The following is an 18,692-nucleotide window of genomic DNA, read 5'->3' as shown; positions in this document are numbered from 1 at the left end:
TGGAAAAAAATTAAAATATACGAACACAAATTCCCGCATAAGCTCGCATAACTTAGGAAATCTGAAGCAAAATTCGACACCAAAAACACCTCATTTACGGCGCCACGTTATCGACCGGATCGCGGCAATTCCAGGTATTTGCTATTGCAATCTTTCAACAATATTTTTTGTCGGCAATCAAATTTGTTCCTTTTTGTGAGTATCTGGTTCAGGATTGGAATCTTTTGTTTTTCTTTTTTAATTTTGATACTGGCTTTTGTTTTATTTTTTATTTCTTGAAAGATGTTAGAAAAAACAACAGCAAATTAAGTTTTTCATTTTGCAAAGCACGGCAATTTCTGGTATTGCTATGGCAATCACTCGACATTTTTTTTGGTCGTCAATCCAATTTGCCTTCTTTATGATTTTCTGGTTCAGGATTTGAATCTTTAGCGGCTTATTTTTTTGAATATTGGGATTGCCGATTCTGTTTTATTTTCGGTTACTTGAAAAATGTTAGAGAAAGAAAAGAAAATTAAGTTATTCATCTTGCAAAATTTTCCCATTAAAATTACACACATCGTATGTACTTTCAAAAACCTTCAACTGACGTGGTCGAACACTGCACCTATTGGTGGATTCAATGTTTTATATAAATTGATAGTAGTTGTTTCCATTCAAGATTGTTTGTTGTGGGCGTAGTTAAGAGGGAGATCCTGATGGTGATTGAGTTTTGGCTTTGATTTCCGAAGTCGTCAGAGTGGGAGCAAAAACGGAGCTAATAGGATGGACAAGAGCAAGAATCGTATTGATATGTTAGCAGCCGGACGTCAAAAGGTTTCCATTATATTTACTTATTCATCTTTGATTTTTTGCTTTTGTCTCCTTTTCCCAGTTACACCTACCGTCTGGCTATATTCTTTCTCTTTAACCATGAAATTTTTCTGAGGCAGGAATTCCCTAGTTCACCATCATGGTACTACTGATTTTGATTTGTTTCCACTCTCGCAACTGATTTCTAGTGTTTCGTCAACCCATGTTTAGTTTAGTGTTTTCTTGATAAAAAGAAAAGAGCTGAAGAAAATCAAATTTGTATTTCGTATTCTGAACATTCCATAGGATTTTAAGTTTCGGTGTTTTAGATTCCTTTATTTACTTAGTAAAACCATTTTATTTTTAGCTTATGAGATGCCACTTCTTTGTCTGTTTTTAGGGTAATAGGTTTGGTTATTGTATAATTTAATGTCAACTTTTTCAGCTTCAACAATTTCGCCAGAGGAAGGATGGTAAAGGAAGTAGCAGTCGAGGAAAGTCTTCCAACAAATCTGATGCTGATGCAGCATCTTCTGTTTCCAAACCAACAGTCCCGCCACAGTTCTCTGAAGGGGAAACTACTGCCGTTGACTTGGCTGTGTCACAGTCGTCGGAGAGTTTACTGCCATCTGGGCTTGATCCTACTGCAGTAGTTTCATCACCAGAGCCTATTGTATCTGTTGCAGGAAATGTTGAAACTGTAGTACCCCATAATGCTGGAGTACCCACTGAGTTTGTTGCCCTTGGTGAATATGATGTTGATTCTTCAGCCTCTAATGGAGGGGAAAGTACTCCGTGTGTTAATAGTACGATTAGCACAGAAATACCTTCCTCAACTGCAGATAAATCTGTTTCTGAAGGGGGAAGAAAACATGATGTTCTGCCACATCCATCTACTTCAGTTGTTGCCATAGAAGGGACAGTCGTTAAACTAAATTTGGTTGATGCCAACAAGGAAATAGGACACAATCCACTGCTTTCACAAGATTTTCCTGATACGTCCTTATCTCAAGCAAAGGGAAGATCAGGTACAGATGTAGGTTGTGCTCTTCTTCTCTTGGTACATAGTTTTTAATTTTTTTCTCATATACTGTGTTAGGCAATTGCATTGGGTAAAAATCGATTTAGATATGTGTGGATTGATGAATAATTAAGTTCTTATTTGTTGCTGGGTAGGGGAAATGCAGGAAGCTGATGGTTTGGGGTTGAACCAATTTGATAGAAGTGGTGAAAGAACGTCTGAAGTTGGTGGTGAAAGAACGTCTGAAGTTGATGGTGAACTTCCTTTGTCTGAGCATGTTGACTATGCTAAACCTCTTGAAGGGGCGACTTCAGAAGTAACCAGTGTGGAGCTGCAATCCAGTGAGGCAGAGCAGTCTGTCAGTAGAGATGATGCATCTCTATCTACTGCGGCAGCCAGCAGTTCCCAGGCAGATGAAAGTTTGGCTGCTAATTATCAGTTGACAAATAAACATGCTGAAGAAGTAATATCTTGTTCACTTGATGAAGAAGAACAAGAAATGTGCTCTCCATCTAGGTGATGGCAAGACTTCAGAAGAAAAACAGCAACATTTACCTAAGGGGTCCTTTGTGTCTCAGGATGGAAGTCATGAAAGTTCTCATCTGACAAAACAGGCAAGTTTATCAGATCCGACTCTGTCTCTTCTCAGAGATGGTTCTCCAGTGGGACTCTCTCAGCTGGTAGAGGTGATAAGAAGTCTAGATGAAGATGAATATAGGCATCTGCTAAACTTGCAAGTATTGGTTTCTACTGCAGATGTTGGGCCTGATAGTTTAGCACCATCTTACCATCTGGATTTATTTGAGAAAGTGAAAGAGGAATTATATCTCACAACTTATACAAAAGATATATTGTACATGCAGCTTGCTGAGCAGTCTGATCTTCGTATGGAATCTGATCAGCGTTGTCTGCAGCTTATTGATGAGATATCTGTGCTTCGATCTTCCATCAACGAGGTTCTTGAGAGGAATGCATGCCTTGTAGAAGAGCTAGCAGAATGCAGGTCTGAACTTCAGGCTTTACAAGTTGAGAAGTCCAACTTGAATGGGAACCTTGCTTTAGTTACAGAGGAGAGAAAGAAGCTTGAGGAGGACAAGGAGTATTTTGTCCACGAGAACAAGAGACTTGCTTCTGAGCTGCTTGTTCTTCAAGAGCAGTTAGCTACAGAACATGGGCAACACATTCAACTTGAGGCTGAGCTAAAAGAAGTAACAGTACGCCTGGAGAAACTAATGGAGGAAAATAGTTTACTCAATACTAGTCTAGATGCATACAAGGCCAGGATAGCAGAAATTGATAGTAGGGAAACCCACAATGTTGAAGCTGGATTAAAGTAAAAAATTTGGAAGTGGGTAGCGGGGTTAATGAAAATGCTACTGAAAATGAGCATTCCTGTCAGATCCCTTGGAGGCGAGATCCTGAATTATCCACTGTGGTAGCCTTACCTATTGATGTTGGCGGGCTGTCACTTGAGCTGCTTGAGCAGGAAATCTTTGATGATTGTTCTGGTTTTCTAGTCTTGAAGGAACACTTGAAGGAGGCTGAAAGAATATTTCAAAACCTTGGAAAGGCAATTGAACAGATGCACACCCACTCAGTGTCATTACAGCAGTCTAGCAGTAAACTAGGTGTGCCTGGAATATCGAAACTAATTCAAGCCTTCGAGTCAAAGATGCCTCATGATGAAGCTGAAGTTGAGGAAAGAGGCTTGACTGAATGCCAACCGGCGGGGGACCTGTTTATTTCAACTAAAGAGATGACAGAAGATCTGAGAGCAGTGCTTAAGCTTTTGGTTCAGGATGCTGATAATGCCAGTTCCTTATACAGAGGAGAGAGGGATCGTAGAAAATCTGTTAATTGGACATTTGGGGAGCTCATGGTTCTACATGAAGCTTTGAAGGAATACAGTGAAAATCTTGAAGCAAGCAACTTTGAGCTGGAGGTTCTATATGAAGCTAGTAAGCAGCATGCAATTTTAATTGAAGCTAACAACAATGAACTTGAGCTTCTTTATGAAGCTCTAAAGAAGCAAGAAAGTGGCTGTAGTTCAGAAAATGCTGAGCTTTCTCAGAAATTGAGTGAGTATCAGTTGAGACTTACAGAAATGCAGGGTCACTTTTCTGATCTACAGAAAAGGTCAGATGAAATGGCTTCTGATTGAATCAACAGTTAGAACGTTCACAGAAGGAAGCCGCTGAGAGGGCATTGACACTTGAACTAGAATGGAAATCTAAGGTTACTCAGATTGTTGAAACAGTCAGGAGGCTTGATGAGTATGTTGGGAGGGTTTCCAACTCCAGCTTCTCAAATAACAGCAATGATATTTTAGATACAAGTAGCCAGGTTCTAACATCTGTTAATTCTGCCATTAAGTCAATCCAAGATCTGCAGGAGAAACTACAAGTTGCTTGTGCAGGTCATGATGCGATATCTAGTTCACACAAAGAAGTGAATGAGAAGTATAATGATTTGCTCAGGACGAACGAATTTCTGACACGGATGCTACAGGAGATATACAATGGACTAAAGAAACTTGTGATTGATTCATGTGCATTGGATGAGGCTGAGATAAACCCACAAGTTGAGGAGCTTCCTGATCTCTTACATTACAGTAAGTATACAATCTTCATTGAACAACTGGAGAATGTTTTGGGTGAAAGGCTACATCTCCAGTCTGTTAATGAGCAGCTTAATTCAGAATTGATGAATAGAACAAGAGACATTGAGGAAATGAGCAGAGAATGCCTTGATTCAAATGCTATTCAAAAGCTTATAGACCATGTTGGGAATGTTGTAGAACTGGAAGAATATGAAACAGAATCAGATAAAGCAGCTTCTTCCTGCCTTGAATTGTTGGTTTATTTGCTTGTTAAGAAATACAAAGAACTTGTTAAGCAGGCGAGTGATTGCAAAAAGGAGTCTGAATCTAAGGTGATTGAATTGACAGAATTGGAGGAAAAGATACATCAGTTAGATGCATTCAGGCTTCAGCAGGAACTGGAAATCCTCACTCTGAAAGAAAGTCTGCTCAGGACAAGGAAGTCCTTGTGACTGCACATTCTGAGTTACAGCAGAAAATAAGTGAACTTGAACAGTCAGAACAGCGAGTGTCTTCTGTTAGGGAAAGCTTAGCATAGCTGTGGCAAAGGGAAAAGGTTTGGTTGTTCAGCGTGATGGTCTTAAGCAGTCACTTGCAGAGACATCTGCTGAACTAGAGAGATACTCTCAGGAATTACAAGCAAAAGATGCCTGGATTCAGGAATTAGAAATAAAACTGCAGACTTACTCAGAGGCAGGTGAGCGTGTGGATGCTCTGGAATCTGAACTTTCATACATTCGCAATTCAGCTACTGCATTAAGAGAATCGTTTCTTCTCAAAGACTCCGTACTGCAGAGAATTGAAGAGATTTTAGAAGAACTGGATCTGCCTGAGCATTTTCATTCTAGAGATATTATTGAAAAGGTTGATTGGCTAGCCAGGTCCACCACCGGTAATTCTTTGCCTCCTACTGATTGGGATCAACAAAGTTCAATTGGAGGTTTACACTCTGATGCAGGTGTTGTTTCCGTGGATACCTGGAAAGAAGATGCACAACAAGGCTCAACATTAGGGGAGGACTTGAGAAGAAAATGTGAGGACCTTCAGAGCAAATTTTATGGGTTGGCAGAACAAAATGAAATGCTGGAACAGTCCTTAATGGAGAGGAATCACTTGGTGCAAAAATGGGAGGAACTTTTGGATGGAATCTATATGCCTTCACATTTGCGGTCCATGGAACCTGAAGAAAAGATTAAGTGGTTAGGAGGGGCACTTTCAGAAGCTAATCATGAAAAAAATTCTTTGCAGAAGAAGATTGATAATCTGGAAAATTATTGTGGGTCACTAGCTGCTGATTTGGAAGAGTCAGAAAAGAGAGTATCTAGTCTTGAGGCTGACCTTCAATCAGTTATTCTGGAGAGGGACGCTCTTTCAGATGCTAATCATGAAAGAAATTCTTTGCAGAAGAAGATTGATAATCTTGAAAATTATTGTGGGTCACTAGCTACTGATTTAGAAGAATCAGTAAAGAGAGTATCTAGTCTTGAGGCAGACCTTCAATCAGTTATGCTTGAGAGGGATCAGCTTTCTGAAAGATTGGAGACTACAACTTCTAACCATCATAAACTTTTGGTAAAGGCAACTCATTTTGAAGTTGAGAATGAAAAACTTCAGATTAGAGTTACAAGTTTGCAAGAAGAATTGGTTAAGAGGATTGAGGAGGAGGAACATCTTCTTGAGATGGATGGTGAGATAAGGAGATTGCAGCACTTAGTTTCTGATGTATTACAGGACGCCGATGCTGAAGATTTGGTTTCAGGTGGCAGTAGTACTGCATGCTTGGAAGGATTATTGAAGAAGCTTATAGAGAATTACACTAATCTCAAGTCTGTGAATCCTGAACTTGTGGAGACCAAGTCAGGTGATGCAACCCTTGATGAAGCTCAAAGCAGAGACATACTGAATACTGAAAAGGATGTAGCTTCTTTAAAGAAAGAGCCGGAGGCAATGCTGCATGAATTGATGCAAGTGAAGGAGGAAAGAGATGAAATCTTTGGAAAGCATCAATCTTTGGTTCATGAAGTTCAAGCACTTGAAAGGAAAAGGGAGGAGTTGATTGAGCTCATTAATCAAGAAGAACAGAAGTCAGCTTCTCTAAGAGAAAAGTTAAATGTTGCCGTTAGAAAAGGGAAATCTTTGGTGCAGCAGCGGGATAGTCTGAAAAAAACTATTGAAGAGATGAATGCCGAGCTGGAACGCATGAAATCTGAGCTCAGCCACCGGGAAAATGCTCTGGCTGATTATGAATTGAAGATGAGGGACTTCTCTGTTTACCCTGAAAGAATAAAAGCCTTAGAAGCAGATAGTTTGTACCTGAGGAATCATCTGTCAGAAACTGAGCATATGTTGGAGGAGAAAGGGCATAATTTGAGCAGGATATCAAATGCAATAGCTGACATTAATGCTGGTGGTGAAATTAATATCTTTGATCCAGTAGAGAAGTTGGGACAAATTGAGAAAATCTGCCATGATTTGCGTGCAGCTGCAGCTTCTTCCGAACAAGAGTCACAGAAGTCAAAGAGAGCTGCTGAGCTACTGCTTGCAGAGTTGAATGAAGTGCAAGAGAGAAACGACACTCTTCAGGAAGATGTAGCAAAACTTGCCAGCGAGCTTACAGAAGTCATTAAAGAAAAGGATGTGGCAGAGGCTGCAAAAGCTGAAATTTTCTCACATCTTGAAAAGTTATCTACAAATCACTCTGAAGAAAGAAAGAAACAATATTCTGAATTAATGATGTTTCAATCTAGTATAAACGCTCTGAGGAAGGGTGTCAATGATATTCATAACCTATTGTCTAATGTTTTCTCAAAGGACTTGGAATTTCTGCAAATTTTGAAGGTTAACATTAAATTATTCTTTGAAGGGGGTGATGCCCAAGATGTGTCTGGCTCGGCATATAGTACACCCAGTAATTTAGAGGACAAGGTAACATATGGCCAGTCTTTCCTTTGTGCATTCAATTTGGGGTATGCCATTTTCGGGAAACATGGTTTGCCTGTTACTTTCCTTTTGTATTTTTCTTCTGCAACCAATTGTTGGTTGTACTTCCCGTATTGCTACCATTTCCTTTCTCCTTGAGTTGCATGCAAGTAAACTATATTGAACAAAAAACCTTTTGATTGGCCAAAAAAGTAACCACATTTGTTGTCTCATTGGGTATTTCATGAACAGGTTGTTAATTTTATTTTATTTCTTGGTTCCCTCTTCAGGAGAACATTCAATTTGTGGATACTTGGCCGGCTGTCAATATGCAGGACCCTTTGGATGACAATGCAATAGTTGAAGTTTGTGGTTTAATCTGGCATCACCTGCAAGATTTGAGAACTGAAATTACTGCACTGAAAGAAAAGTGGATTGTGCAGTCAAAATCATTACAAGAAAAAGGTCAAGAGATATGGAATGTACTGCGGATCTTGTATAGAGATCGAAATTCTATGACACAATCATTTGAAGCTATGAAGAGAAACATTATGCATATAGAATCAGTTGGGAAAGAGAAAGACATGGAGATTGTTGTGTTGAAAAGAAACATTGCCTTGCTTTATGACTCGTGTTCTAATTCCGTCTTGGAGATTGAAAATCAAAATGCCGAGCTGTTAGGAAATAATTTATCTGCTGCAGATCTGGTGACTAACACGAAGCCTAAGCCTCTAATATCAGCTGGAGTACTTTCTTTCAGTGCACAAAATGGCATTGCCTCTGAAGAAAATATCAAGACTATGGCAGATAAACTTTCTTCAACAGTGAAATATTTTTTGAATATGAAAGCAGAAATTACTGAAGGAAGCCAAAGGGAAATGAAAATAACCATAGCAAATTTGCAGAAAGAGCTTCAGGAAAAGGATATCCAGAAAGATAAGATATGCATGGAGCTTGTTGATCAAATTAAGTTAGCTGAAGCATCTGCCGCGAATTACTCACGAGATATTCAATCCTCAAAAACCCTTGTGTATGATTTGGAGAGAGAACTGCAGCAGGGAGTAAAAGAACTGCATGATGTGCAAGCCAACACAGTGGAATTGCAGGATAGAATCAAATCACTGACAGATGTATTATCATCGAAAGACCAAGGCATGTTTTATTGTTTAAATCCTACTTTCTATTTTCCTTGCATATTCATTTTGTTTTGGAATCTTCATTTGTCAATGCTGTTCCTTGATAGAAATTGAAGCCCTTATGCAAGCACTTGATGAGGAGGAGGTCCAAATGGAAGAGTTGACGAAGAAGATTGAGGAACTGGAAAAGGTACTGCAACAGAAGAACACTGATTTACAGAACCTTGAAGCTTCTCACGGAAAGGTTGTGAAAAAGCTTTCCATCACGGTGAGCAAGTTTGACGAGCTTCGTGCTCTATCAGAAAGTCTTATTACCCAGGTTGAACAGCTGCAATCACAACTACAAGATCGGGATTCTGAGATTTCCTTCTTAAGACAAGAGGTCACAAGATGCACCAATGATGTTCTTGCTGCATTACAAATAGGCAATAAAAAAGACTCAGATGAGATAAATGAGTTTCTGATTTGGTTTGAATCGATCATTGCTCAGGCTGGTTTACCTGATCCTCATTTTGATACAAAGAATAGTCAGGTGCCTGAATACAAGGAAATAATACATAAAAGGATTAGCTCTATGATATCTGAACTGGAGGACCTTCGGGGCGTTGCTAAAAATAGGGATGAATTGTTGCAAGCACAAAGGGTTAAAGTGGAGGAGTTGACACGCAAAGAAGAAACTCTCAAGAAGACTTTGCATGAGAAGGAATCCCAGTTAAATTTGCTTGCAGGTGCGGGAGATGTGGGTCAGGCAGCTAGTTTGAACTCTGAAATCTTGGAGGTTGAACCTGTGGTAAGTTATTTTGTGTGTTTGCGATTTTCTTGAACAGCACGCTGTTAGGACCTTTAGAAAGCTAGTGATGGACAAAACTGGAATGTGAGCGGTGAAATCTAATTTCTATCTCACAGTTTGCTGTTTCTCTATTTTCTTATCAACATCTCACGTTTTACTCTGGGAGGTGGACACCTTTGGCTGGTTTCACGAAATAGTGAAACAGTCATAGATGCAATGAGTTCAAGCTATAGAATAAAAATTCATCCAGAAAATATATCGGCATTTGATAATTTTTCTTCTAAAGAAGTCTTAATTTTTCTTCTAAAGAAGTCTTACTTTAACAAATAATAAAGATTTTAAAAGTTGATATATACTTTAATCTTACCAGTTCACCTTAATCAGTTATGCTTTTTCATAATCAATAGCACAATAAATATGTTTATATATACTGAGTTGTCAATGTTGCTGACTATCTGTGTAGATAAACAAGAGGTCAATAGCAGGGACCTCTACATCATCCCAAGTTCGTAGTTTGCACAAAGTCAATACTGATCAAATTGCTATTCCTATATACACGGATGATGGTGATAATAGTAGGATAGAAGACGAAGAAGAAGATAAAGGTAGCCTTTACTATTTAAATTTTTTATATCTTATTTCTGCTTCAAGTGAAGATAACTTTTGATTAAATGCATGTCTTTTAATACTTGCATTTTTAATTTTTGTTTCCTCAGTTCATGGTTTCAAATCACTTACCACATCAAGGGTTGTTCCAAGTTTTACAAGACCGATAACCGATATGATAGATGGCTTATGGTAGGAGTAATTTTTTCTTTTCAGTTTGTTTTCATCTAAAATAGTGCAAAGTTCATTTGGACTGAGATTTATTTATTTATTTACACTCTAGAAGCAGCCTTTCATCAAGCAGCTATGTTTATGTAATGTGCCAGGGTTTCTTGTGATCGGGCGCTCATGCGACAACCGGCCTTACGGCTTGGCATTATGATCTATTGGGCTGTATTGCATACATTGTTGGCAGCTTTTGTATTTTGACAAGTCAATGTGGTTAGTGGCCCTTTTCCAATATGTTGTTATTTCATGTAGTTCTATGATTGTGCTTTGTGGACAAGTTTATGTTTAACATCCCTGGTTTTCACTATATCTCACAGTTATATGGTCTTGCTTTATTCTAATATTCCATCTTGTTTATTGATTTTCTGTCCTGTTTCTTACAAGACCATGCTTCTCATACTTGAGTTTATGGTCTTGCTTTTGTGCAGGTTAGCAGTTGATTTTGTGAAAAAAGTTTAGCTAGGAGAGCCAGCCATGATTTTGCCTTGAAATGCTTACTTGGCTCCAATATCAATTTTCCGGAATTTCTGAACATGATTCATTGATTCATTTTAGCTCAACCAGGCAACTGTGATTTGCAGTTTTTATTTGCATGCACTTCTCAGGTAACTTGGTTATGTCCAATAAGAAGAGAAATTATTGTTACAATTATTTTGGACATAGTACAAGGATTACTCAGTTTGAACCAAACGAAGGTTGTACGATGCTTACTGTAGTTAATTGATTTGTCTACAAGTTATACTACACAAACAGAAATGCTGCATTTTAAGTAGTGTTTTTCCTATGTAAATTGTTGGCATATGTTTTTCACTTGCAATTTGTTCCCATCTAACCTTTATTTAACAGATTTGCTTCAGTACATTCGGTTCTCACTTCTCAACCTATTAAGAAGACAAAATATCAACGTTAACCAAGGCATCACATGTTATAAAACAATGTAATCGTCTATTTCTTTAATGGAAAATATATATTTAAATAAAATATTTTTTTTATAAACATTGGATTTAAAAAAAAACTATTATTGAAAATATGTACTAAACAAGTTTTATCATTTTCATTTTCATTATTAAAATTAAAATTTTATTTACATTTATCAAGCATGTTTTTCAACTTTTTAAAAAAATTAATATTTTTTTGTTACCCTTTTGATTCTAAGGTTTCACCTTAACTAATTCAAATCAACCAGTTTCGCCCACCTAGCTTTAGTGGACGAGTCTCCTAACATAGATTTTCTGCATACACAAGGATTATAGTTCGAGACCTTGCTTAGCCGAAATTAAGCTGTTTACCACTTGAACCAACTATATTAGTATTAAAATTATTTTTTAGAAATTAAATTAGAAAACAAAAATAGGAATCAAACAGAATTTTTTTTTCAAGTAAATAAAAATCAATTTTAAACACCACAATGGATCCAAATGATATTTCCTAGATGGGCTTTCCACTGAATCTGGAGTAATAAATGGAAAGGCGGGCCAGCCTTGAGAGTACGCCGACTTCCTAATCCTTGTTCTCTCTCGCCGTCCTTCCTTCCCTATAAAATTCAAAAGCCCTAATCTCCCCCGACGACCCAAAAGACGGAAACAGCTGTTTCCTCCTCTGCGCCAATCACAACTCACCAGGTTCCGACTTAACATCTTTCTTTTGAACCACCCTTAAAAGCAATGTCTCGCGTGACGTGGGTAACCTTGACCCACGGGTTTCGGATCGGGATATTGAAGACGAGTTTCGTGTCTTTGGGGTTATTCGAAGGTATAATGTTGTTGCTGTTGTACTTACTTTTTTTTGGTCATTTTCTGAACTGCCACGTGATATGCGACTATTCTCTACCTTTGGGTATGAACTACTTGTCGTAATTCGTTCTATTGTTTTCTTTTGAATTGCTAAGTTTTCTTCTTTTTCTTTTTACAGTGTATGGGTCGCTGGAAGGCCACCGGGTTATGCTTTCATTGAATTTGATGATCACAGGGACGCTGAAGTTGCAATTCATGAAATAGACGGTATTCCAAGTTCCAACCACGTCCTCATAGTTTTGATAATGGTTTCTAATTGAAACTGAAAGATGCGAAATTTGGCTCTTTTGTTAGAAAATAAATGACTTTCTTATGAACTAGCACATAGTTATCAAGCTTCTCTTTCTTTATTTATAGACTAGAATTTAGATTTATGATAAAAATCTTGATTTTGATATGCCTTTCTTGGTTTACTACTTCTGCATATGAGCTTTATGAAGAATGTGCTTTTCTAATGTTTACAGCTGCACCTGCATGTATACATTTGCAGAGGAAGTTCGTGTACACTGTTTTGACCACAACCGTGCTTCAAATTATTGCCGTACCTTTTAATATTATGGTTCATAATTATGAAGGGATCCTCCTTCAATATACTTGCTATTTGATTTTGTCATCTTTGTCTTTTTCATTTTATTTTTCACGTTTTACTGTTTAGTTTTATGCGTTAATTTGAGAAAATGTGAACTTGTTGGCTTGGTCATATTCTTTGCATTTTTCAACCATCTAAACAGGAAGTTTCTATTTTCCCCTTCGCATCTTTAATGAACATAGCTAATCATTTGAGATAAATGTTCTTTATCAGCTTTAAAGTCAATGTGTTTGGAATTTGGATCACGTAAGAACGGCTGGAGAGTTGAGCTTTCTCATAATTCTAGAGGAAGAGGTGGATGTGGTCCGGGACGCTCTGGTGGTTCTGATTTGAAGTGCTATGAGTGTGGTGAGCCTGGTCATTTTGCTCGAGAATGTCGCACGCGTGGTGGTTTAAGAAGACGTCGTAGCCGCAGCCCTAGATATCGTAGGATCCCAAGCTACGGACGCAGGTAACTTAAGGCCTCCTAAGCAAACATTGATTACTTTTGTGTTGATTGATTGATAAGTACCAATTTGATGCAGAAGTTACAGTCCTCGTGGCTGATCTTCAAAACGTCTCGGTCCCTCTCCTCGTGGACGTGGCTACAGCAAGTCTCCACCATATCGTGGTCATGAGGAATTGCCATATGCTAATGGGTAAATTTCCTTGAACTTTGTGCTAGTAGCAAGAAAGGCTTTCTTATTTCAATATTTTTCACTTATAAATAACCTGCCAGTTTTTATCATGTTCAAAGCCATTCCTGTCTTGTCTAATTTAGTGTTTTTGTGGTTTTGGATTACTGTGTATGTGTGAAATAAATTAATACTGAATTTGTTGCAGAAATGGTACAACAGAACGCTGAAGGAGTAGAAGCAAAGTAGCACAAGGATGTAACTTTTGTTGAAGAGACTGGGCTTAAGTGTGTTTAGTTTCTTTGGACTTCAAAGCTACTATTTTTAATTGGGTGACGCCCTCAGCCTCTTGGATTTGGATAAGTTCCTTTCTGTTATTCTTTTGTTTTATGATGCTTTTGTCTGCTTTATCTGTGCTAAAACTTAGTCTATTTTATGCCAAGGAAAAAGAAGCTTAAGATTTAAAAAGTTATTGAGAGATCATTCCTGGAAGTCTTCTAAAATATTCATACTTTTCTTTTTTGTTGAGGTGTCTTCTGGGTCTGCCTCATTACTTTTCTGCTTCTACACCTAAAGGATTTACTTCTTTGCTGCCCGGCTATGGGATCTTCAACGCTTGATCATTGTGTGCCCCATTTGGTATCTTATGGGTCTGCCTCATTACTTTTCTGCTTCCGCACCTAAGGGATTTACTTCTTTGTTGCCTGGATATGGGATCTTCAATACTTGATCTTTGTTGCCTCTGTTTGAATGAATATCCTGCTGGATGAAGCTTCCTCCATCACTAGTGGCATTTCTTTGCTTTAGCTTAAATGGGTGCAGAGCTGCGTCAAATGTTTCTGGCAGGTGCCTATATCTGTTCTAGAGAAGTTAATGTTTTAGTGCCCTTGCAGGAGGGATTAGTAATCTATAGATCTAATTTATTTCATGCTTTTAAAGTTGAAAAGAAAGATTTTGGAAGATGCAAAATATTTACTTGCTCTTTTTCAATATGTTTTGGTCATTCAGCTTGACAAGCAAGAATGAATTTGAAATCTTCTACTTCTGTTTGGTCGGAAAGTTTGGTTGCTGAACTTGGTTTTGTTTTCCACTTTTCTAGTATCTGCATCTAGATCCAGGTGATTATTCGTGAGTCTGTTTACTGCCTTTTTTTTAACGTTGAGAAATTTCTTTTTTTCTTTCTTTCTTGGAGGGTGGGGGTGGGATACTGGAGGGGTGTCAATATGATGTACTTAAATTGGGGGATTCTCTGCGATGGTTGGATTTTAGCTGCACAACCTGATGAGCCTGAAATATCCTCGCAAGTGAATCTTGATTTTCCCACCCGGCTATATATTCTGTCTCTCGAGAGGCTGAAAAACAAGTATAGCCGACGTGAGTTGCCAGTTCTCTTTGGTGTCAGCGAAGGATGATTGATTAGCCTGCCAAAGTGTGTGGTGGTTTTGTGTTTGTGTGTTAACAGCATGAGCATGTATGCGTTGTCTGGCATAATGGCTTAATGTTGGTTCACTTCAGTATCTTTATTAATTTATTGTTCTGGCTTTTAGTTTTTTGTATTAAATGTTGCGAAGTGACATTCCCTATGGTGATGGCCAAATGGGGATGAACATCAATTCAATTATCTTTTGGGCCTATTTCTTGTTACTAAAGTTTTGACCAAACGTGGTTGAAAGGATGAATGTGGTGCTCAGGGTCAAGAATAACCTTTATATTAATCACCATTGTATTCTAATTTCGTTGATGAATAGTTGAGTGTATTTGTAGAAAAAAAGGGGTGAACTTTACAGTTTAAAACGAGCTGCAGTGTACGTGAGTGGGTGTAGTTCTTTTTATCTGTTGATTACCGAATCAAACTACAGAAGCGTTCCGCTCAACTAACTAGGGAAAAGAAGGATAGAGTTGGTAGGAAGATTTAGGCCCCACCAAAATATTTGGCGACTCCGAGCGTCAAAAACACATTCAAAAACAACACAAATCGTGTCCCCAGTCGTGTGTACCCTCTTACGAGAGTGTGACACACACCAACTTGAACCCCCCCACTAGCTTTGTTTCATCTCCTTTGCTTGCCGACACTCAAAAAATTGACAAATTATCCCATTAATCACTAATTTTAATTTCTATATCTACTTAATTATTAAATTTTGAATTATTTTAATTTTAACACTACTTTTTATATTATCTTGTATTATTATTATTAGAGAAAATCGCCTCAGTGACCAAAAATGCCTTATAATATACGATTTTAACCAACTTTTTTTGGATTTGCCAAAATGACCAACAAAATCGCAACGCGAAATAAAAATCGCAACGCGATCCCCAGAATCGCAAATCAGTTTCCAAAATCGCAACGCGATTCTTGAAAATCGCAATGCGATAGTACAAATTCGCATTGCGATTTTCCAAAATCGCAACGCGAATATGAAAATCGCAACGCGAACACATAAATCGCAACGTGTATCCGTAAATCGCAACGTGTATCCGTAAATCGCAACGCGTATGGGTAAATCGCAATGCGTATGGGTAAATCGCAACGCGTATCCGTAAATCGCAACGATAATAAATAAAATCGCAACGCGTATCCGTAAATCGCAACGCGATATTTAAAGCGCCATTATAATCGCTACGCGTATTTTATTTTCAAATTACAAAAACGAATATTAAGACAAAATCCCGTAATCGCAACTCATAACCTAAAACCTAAAATCACAACTCAGTCCCATCTCCATCTCTCACTCTCTACGACGAAGAAATCCGTCCCCATCTCCGAAGATTTCCGTCCCCATCTCCGGCGAAATCCCTCACAACCATTCACGGTCAGAAATCCCTCACAATATTCAGAAATGGAAAATCAACCTCCGAGGGTTAGTTTTTTTTAATTATTTTTATTTTGAAATGTTTGCATTATTGTAGGTTTTTCATATTGAAACTGATGATAAGTTTACTGGTCATTTCAATAATAGATTAACCATTTCACTTAGATTTCATTTCGCGTTACGATTCTGTCGTTGCGATTTTCATTTCGCGTTGCTATTCTCTCGTTGCGATTTTCAAGTTAGTATTTGTCTTTGTCTTTGTTCTGTCTTTCGGTTGAAGTAATGCAATCCATTCAAGTTTCAATTTGCAGAAGAGTCGCAACGAGATAAATGAAAATCGCAACGAGAGAATGACTGTCGCACGAGAGAAATGAAAATCGCAACGAGAGAATCGCAACGCGAAATGAAAATCGCAACGAGAGAATCGCAACGCGAAACCAAAATCGCATTGCGATTTCATTTCGCGTTGCGATTCTCTCGTTGCGATTTTCATTTCGCGTTGCGATTCTCTCGTTGCGATTGTCATTTCGCGTTGCGATTCTCTCGTTGCGATTTTCATTCAACCAAAAGACAAAACAGTGTTGCAAATTTTAGTTTCAAGAATAAACTACTACTTTTTATGTTTATTGTTTTTGGTATATCTTCACAGTGTAGTTTTTGGTATATCTAACTTGGTATGTTTATTGTTTTTGTAGAAATTTTTTTCGGCTCAATGACCTTGAGAAATAAAGTCAGCCTGGCCACTACAATTGCTTCGAAGCTTTCACCTGCTCAAAGACAATTGTTGAGGAAACCTGCTTCGGGCCATGGCTGAGAGTACAGCATCCGGGTGGAGATGCTAATTGACCCATTTGTGGCTTCAGACCATGACATCAAATCTACCCGACAGTATACAACGTGGTGAGAAAGAGATATGGTTTCATTTTCCACCAGCGTATACTTGTTTTGGGCGGAAGGAGTTCTGCTTAATCACTGGTCTACGATTCGGACACGATGATGTAGGCCGGTACACTCGTCATATCGCCGCCCATCATGGTTATCCCGGGTTTTTCCGGATGAGTCAATGGAGAAGCCGAACCTACATGTCGACGACCTGAAGAAATTGTTTAATAAGAAAGCTGGTTTCACTCGGATGGATGACGTCGATGTTGTCTGAGTATGCCTTCTACTACTTGTGTATGCCGGCTTTTTAGGCAGAGAGGCCAGACAACCTATTCATCGGTGCTAATAATATTGGTAGAGGACCTGAATGCATGGAATCTGTTTCCGTGGGGTTCGTATATATGGAAAGCTACTGGACTAAGTTGTCGTCTGCCTTTGATGACCGCAAAAGTTTGCGGGGCGATGGGTCCAATACACTTTATCAGGCTTGTTTGGGCCTTTAAGGTAAGAATTTCTATATAATGTTCTAAATTATAATTAATTATTTAACAATTACTAATTTTGTTATTATATTGTTTGTAGATTTGGATATTCGAGGCTTTCCCCAGCATGCGTACATATGCAATAAAAACGTCAAATGATATTCCCAGGGCTATTTCCTGGAAGAGGAAAACTCTGTTGGATTGGGAAGACTTAATACCATATGCGACAATAAATAATGTAAGTTAACACAATACTTTCATATAATATAAACAAGTTATTAATAGTAGACGTTTAACTTTGTTTGAGTTTTTATATTTTAGGAGGCCAACATTCCATTACAAAGATGACACCCACGGAGGAAGAGCTTGCCACTGATTGGTGGCAAGCTAGTCAGAGTTTTTTGATGGCACGGATGATGAGCAGCATCCACTTCCTCCAATTCGAGAGCCATCACCTCACCTAGAGCCATCACCCGATCGACCCGACTATACACCTCTAGAACGAGAGCCATCACCTATCCCGTCACATCATCGAGCCTCTTCTCCACCATCACCTCATGATAGGCGACCGGCAAAGATGCCACGACTCCTATCTCCCTGTTCTCCACCTCCACCTCCACGGGATGAGTCAAGGGAGTTACGTGATGAGGTCAATGCCTTGCGTGAGGAGATCGGTACTCTACGCGATAACGATGGTGCATGGCGTGTGGAGGTGTCAACTTTACGTGGTGAGGTTGCCGCTCTACGTGAGATGATAGTATCGTTGCAGAATGAGGTTCATACTCTACGCAACGAGGTAAGTTTAAGATTTTCCATATTTAACTTAATGATAAATTTACTCGTAATTTCACTTAGATTAGCCATTTCACTTAGATTGCTTAGTAAATTTATTCGGTTGCTGCCAATTCTGCTAAACTGTGTATTCTTTAACACTGTGAAATAGTATTTGTCTTTGTTTTGTCTTTTGGTTGAAAGTAAATTTGTTCGGTTGCTGCCAATTCTGCTAAACTGTGTATTCTTTAACACTGTGAAATAGTATTTGTCTTTGTTTTGTCTTTCGGTTGAAAGTAAATTTGTTCGGTTGCTGCCAATTCTGCTAAACTGTGTATTCTTTAACACTGTGAAATAGTATTTGTCTTTGTTTTGTCTTTTGGTTGAAAGTAAATTTGTTCGGTTGCTGCCAATTCTGCTAAACTGTGTATTCTTTAACACTGTGAAATAGTATTTGTCTTTGTTTTGTCTTTTGGTTGAAAGTAAATTTGTTCGGTTGCTGCCAATTCTGCTAAACTGTGTATTCTTTAACACTGTGAAATAGTATTTGTCTTTGTTTTGTCTTTTGGTTGAAGTAATGCAATCCATTCAAGTTTCAATTTGCAGAAGAAGAAATAGTTTACTTTCGCAACACGAAACTTAAAATCGCAACGCGAA

At 38.3% G+C, this 18,692-nt stretch overlaps 1 protein-coding gene and 1 long non-coding RNA gene across 3 annotated transcripts; both read left to right on the top strand.

Annotated features, from left to right (window-relative positions):
• LOC120210778 (golgin subfamily A member 4-like) lies at positions 1-10,719 on the top strand. Its single transcript, XM_039209458.1, is given in 16 exon segments — positions 1-134; positions 682-816; positions 1,238-1,832; positions 1,969-2,326; positions 2,328-3,148; positions 3,151-3,969; positions 3,972-4,838; positions 4,841-4,933; positions 4,936-7,337; positions 7,622-8,483; positions 8,575-9,257; positions 9,721-9,862; positions 9,974-10,055; positions 10,190-10,308; positions 10,370-10,374; positions 10,497-10,719. Coding segments are annotated over 13 exon segments (7,878 nt in total). The 5' UTR covers positions 1-134; positions 682-765; the 3' UTR covers positions 10,293-10,308; positions 10,370-10,374; positions 10,497-10,719.
• An 886-nt stretch (positions 10,720-11,605) lies between these two features.
• On the top strand, positions 11,606-14,188 carry LOC120210765. 2 transcript variants are annotated; one of them, XR_005524525.1, is made up of 6 exons: positions 11,606-11,843; positions 12,003-12,091; positions 12,687-12,924; positions 13,007-13,111; positions 13,296-13,933; positions 14,096-14,188. It is a non-coding gene; the product is annotated as an uncharacterized LOC120210765 (long non-coding RNA). The 2 variants fall into 2 exon arrangements; XR_005524523.1 differs by having other exon boundaries at positions 12,998-13,111.
• Positions 14,189-18,692: the final 4,504 nt, after the last annotated feature.

This window comes from Hibiscus syriacus, unplaced genomic scaffold (assembly GCF_006381635.1).
Source record: "Hibiscus syriacus cultivar Baekdansim isolate YM2019G1 unplaced genomic scaffold, ASM638163v2 tig00000715_pilon, whole genome shotgun sequence".
Lineage (NCBI taxonomy): Eukaryota > Viridiplantae > Streptophyta > Magnoliopsida > Malvales > Malvaceae > Hibiscus > Hibiscus syriacus.
This window is presented reverse-complemented; position numbering and strand designations above follow the sequence as displayed.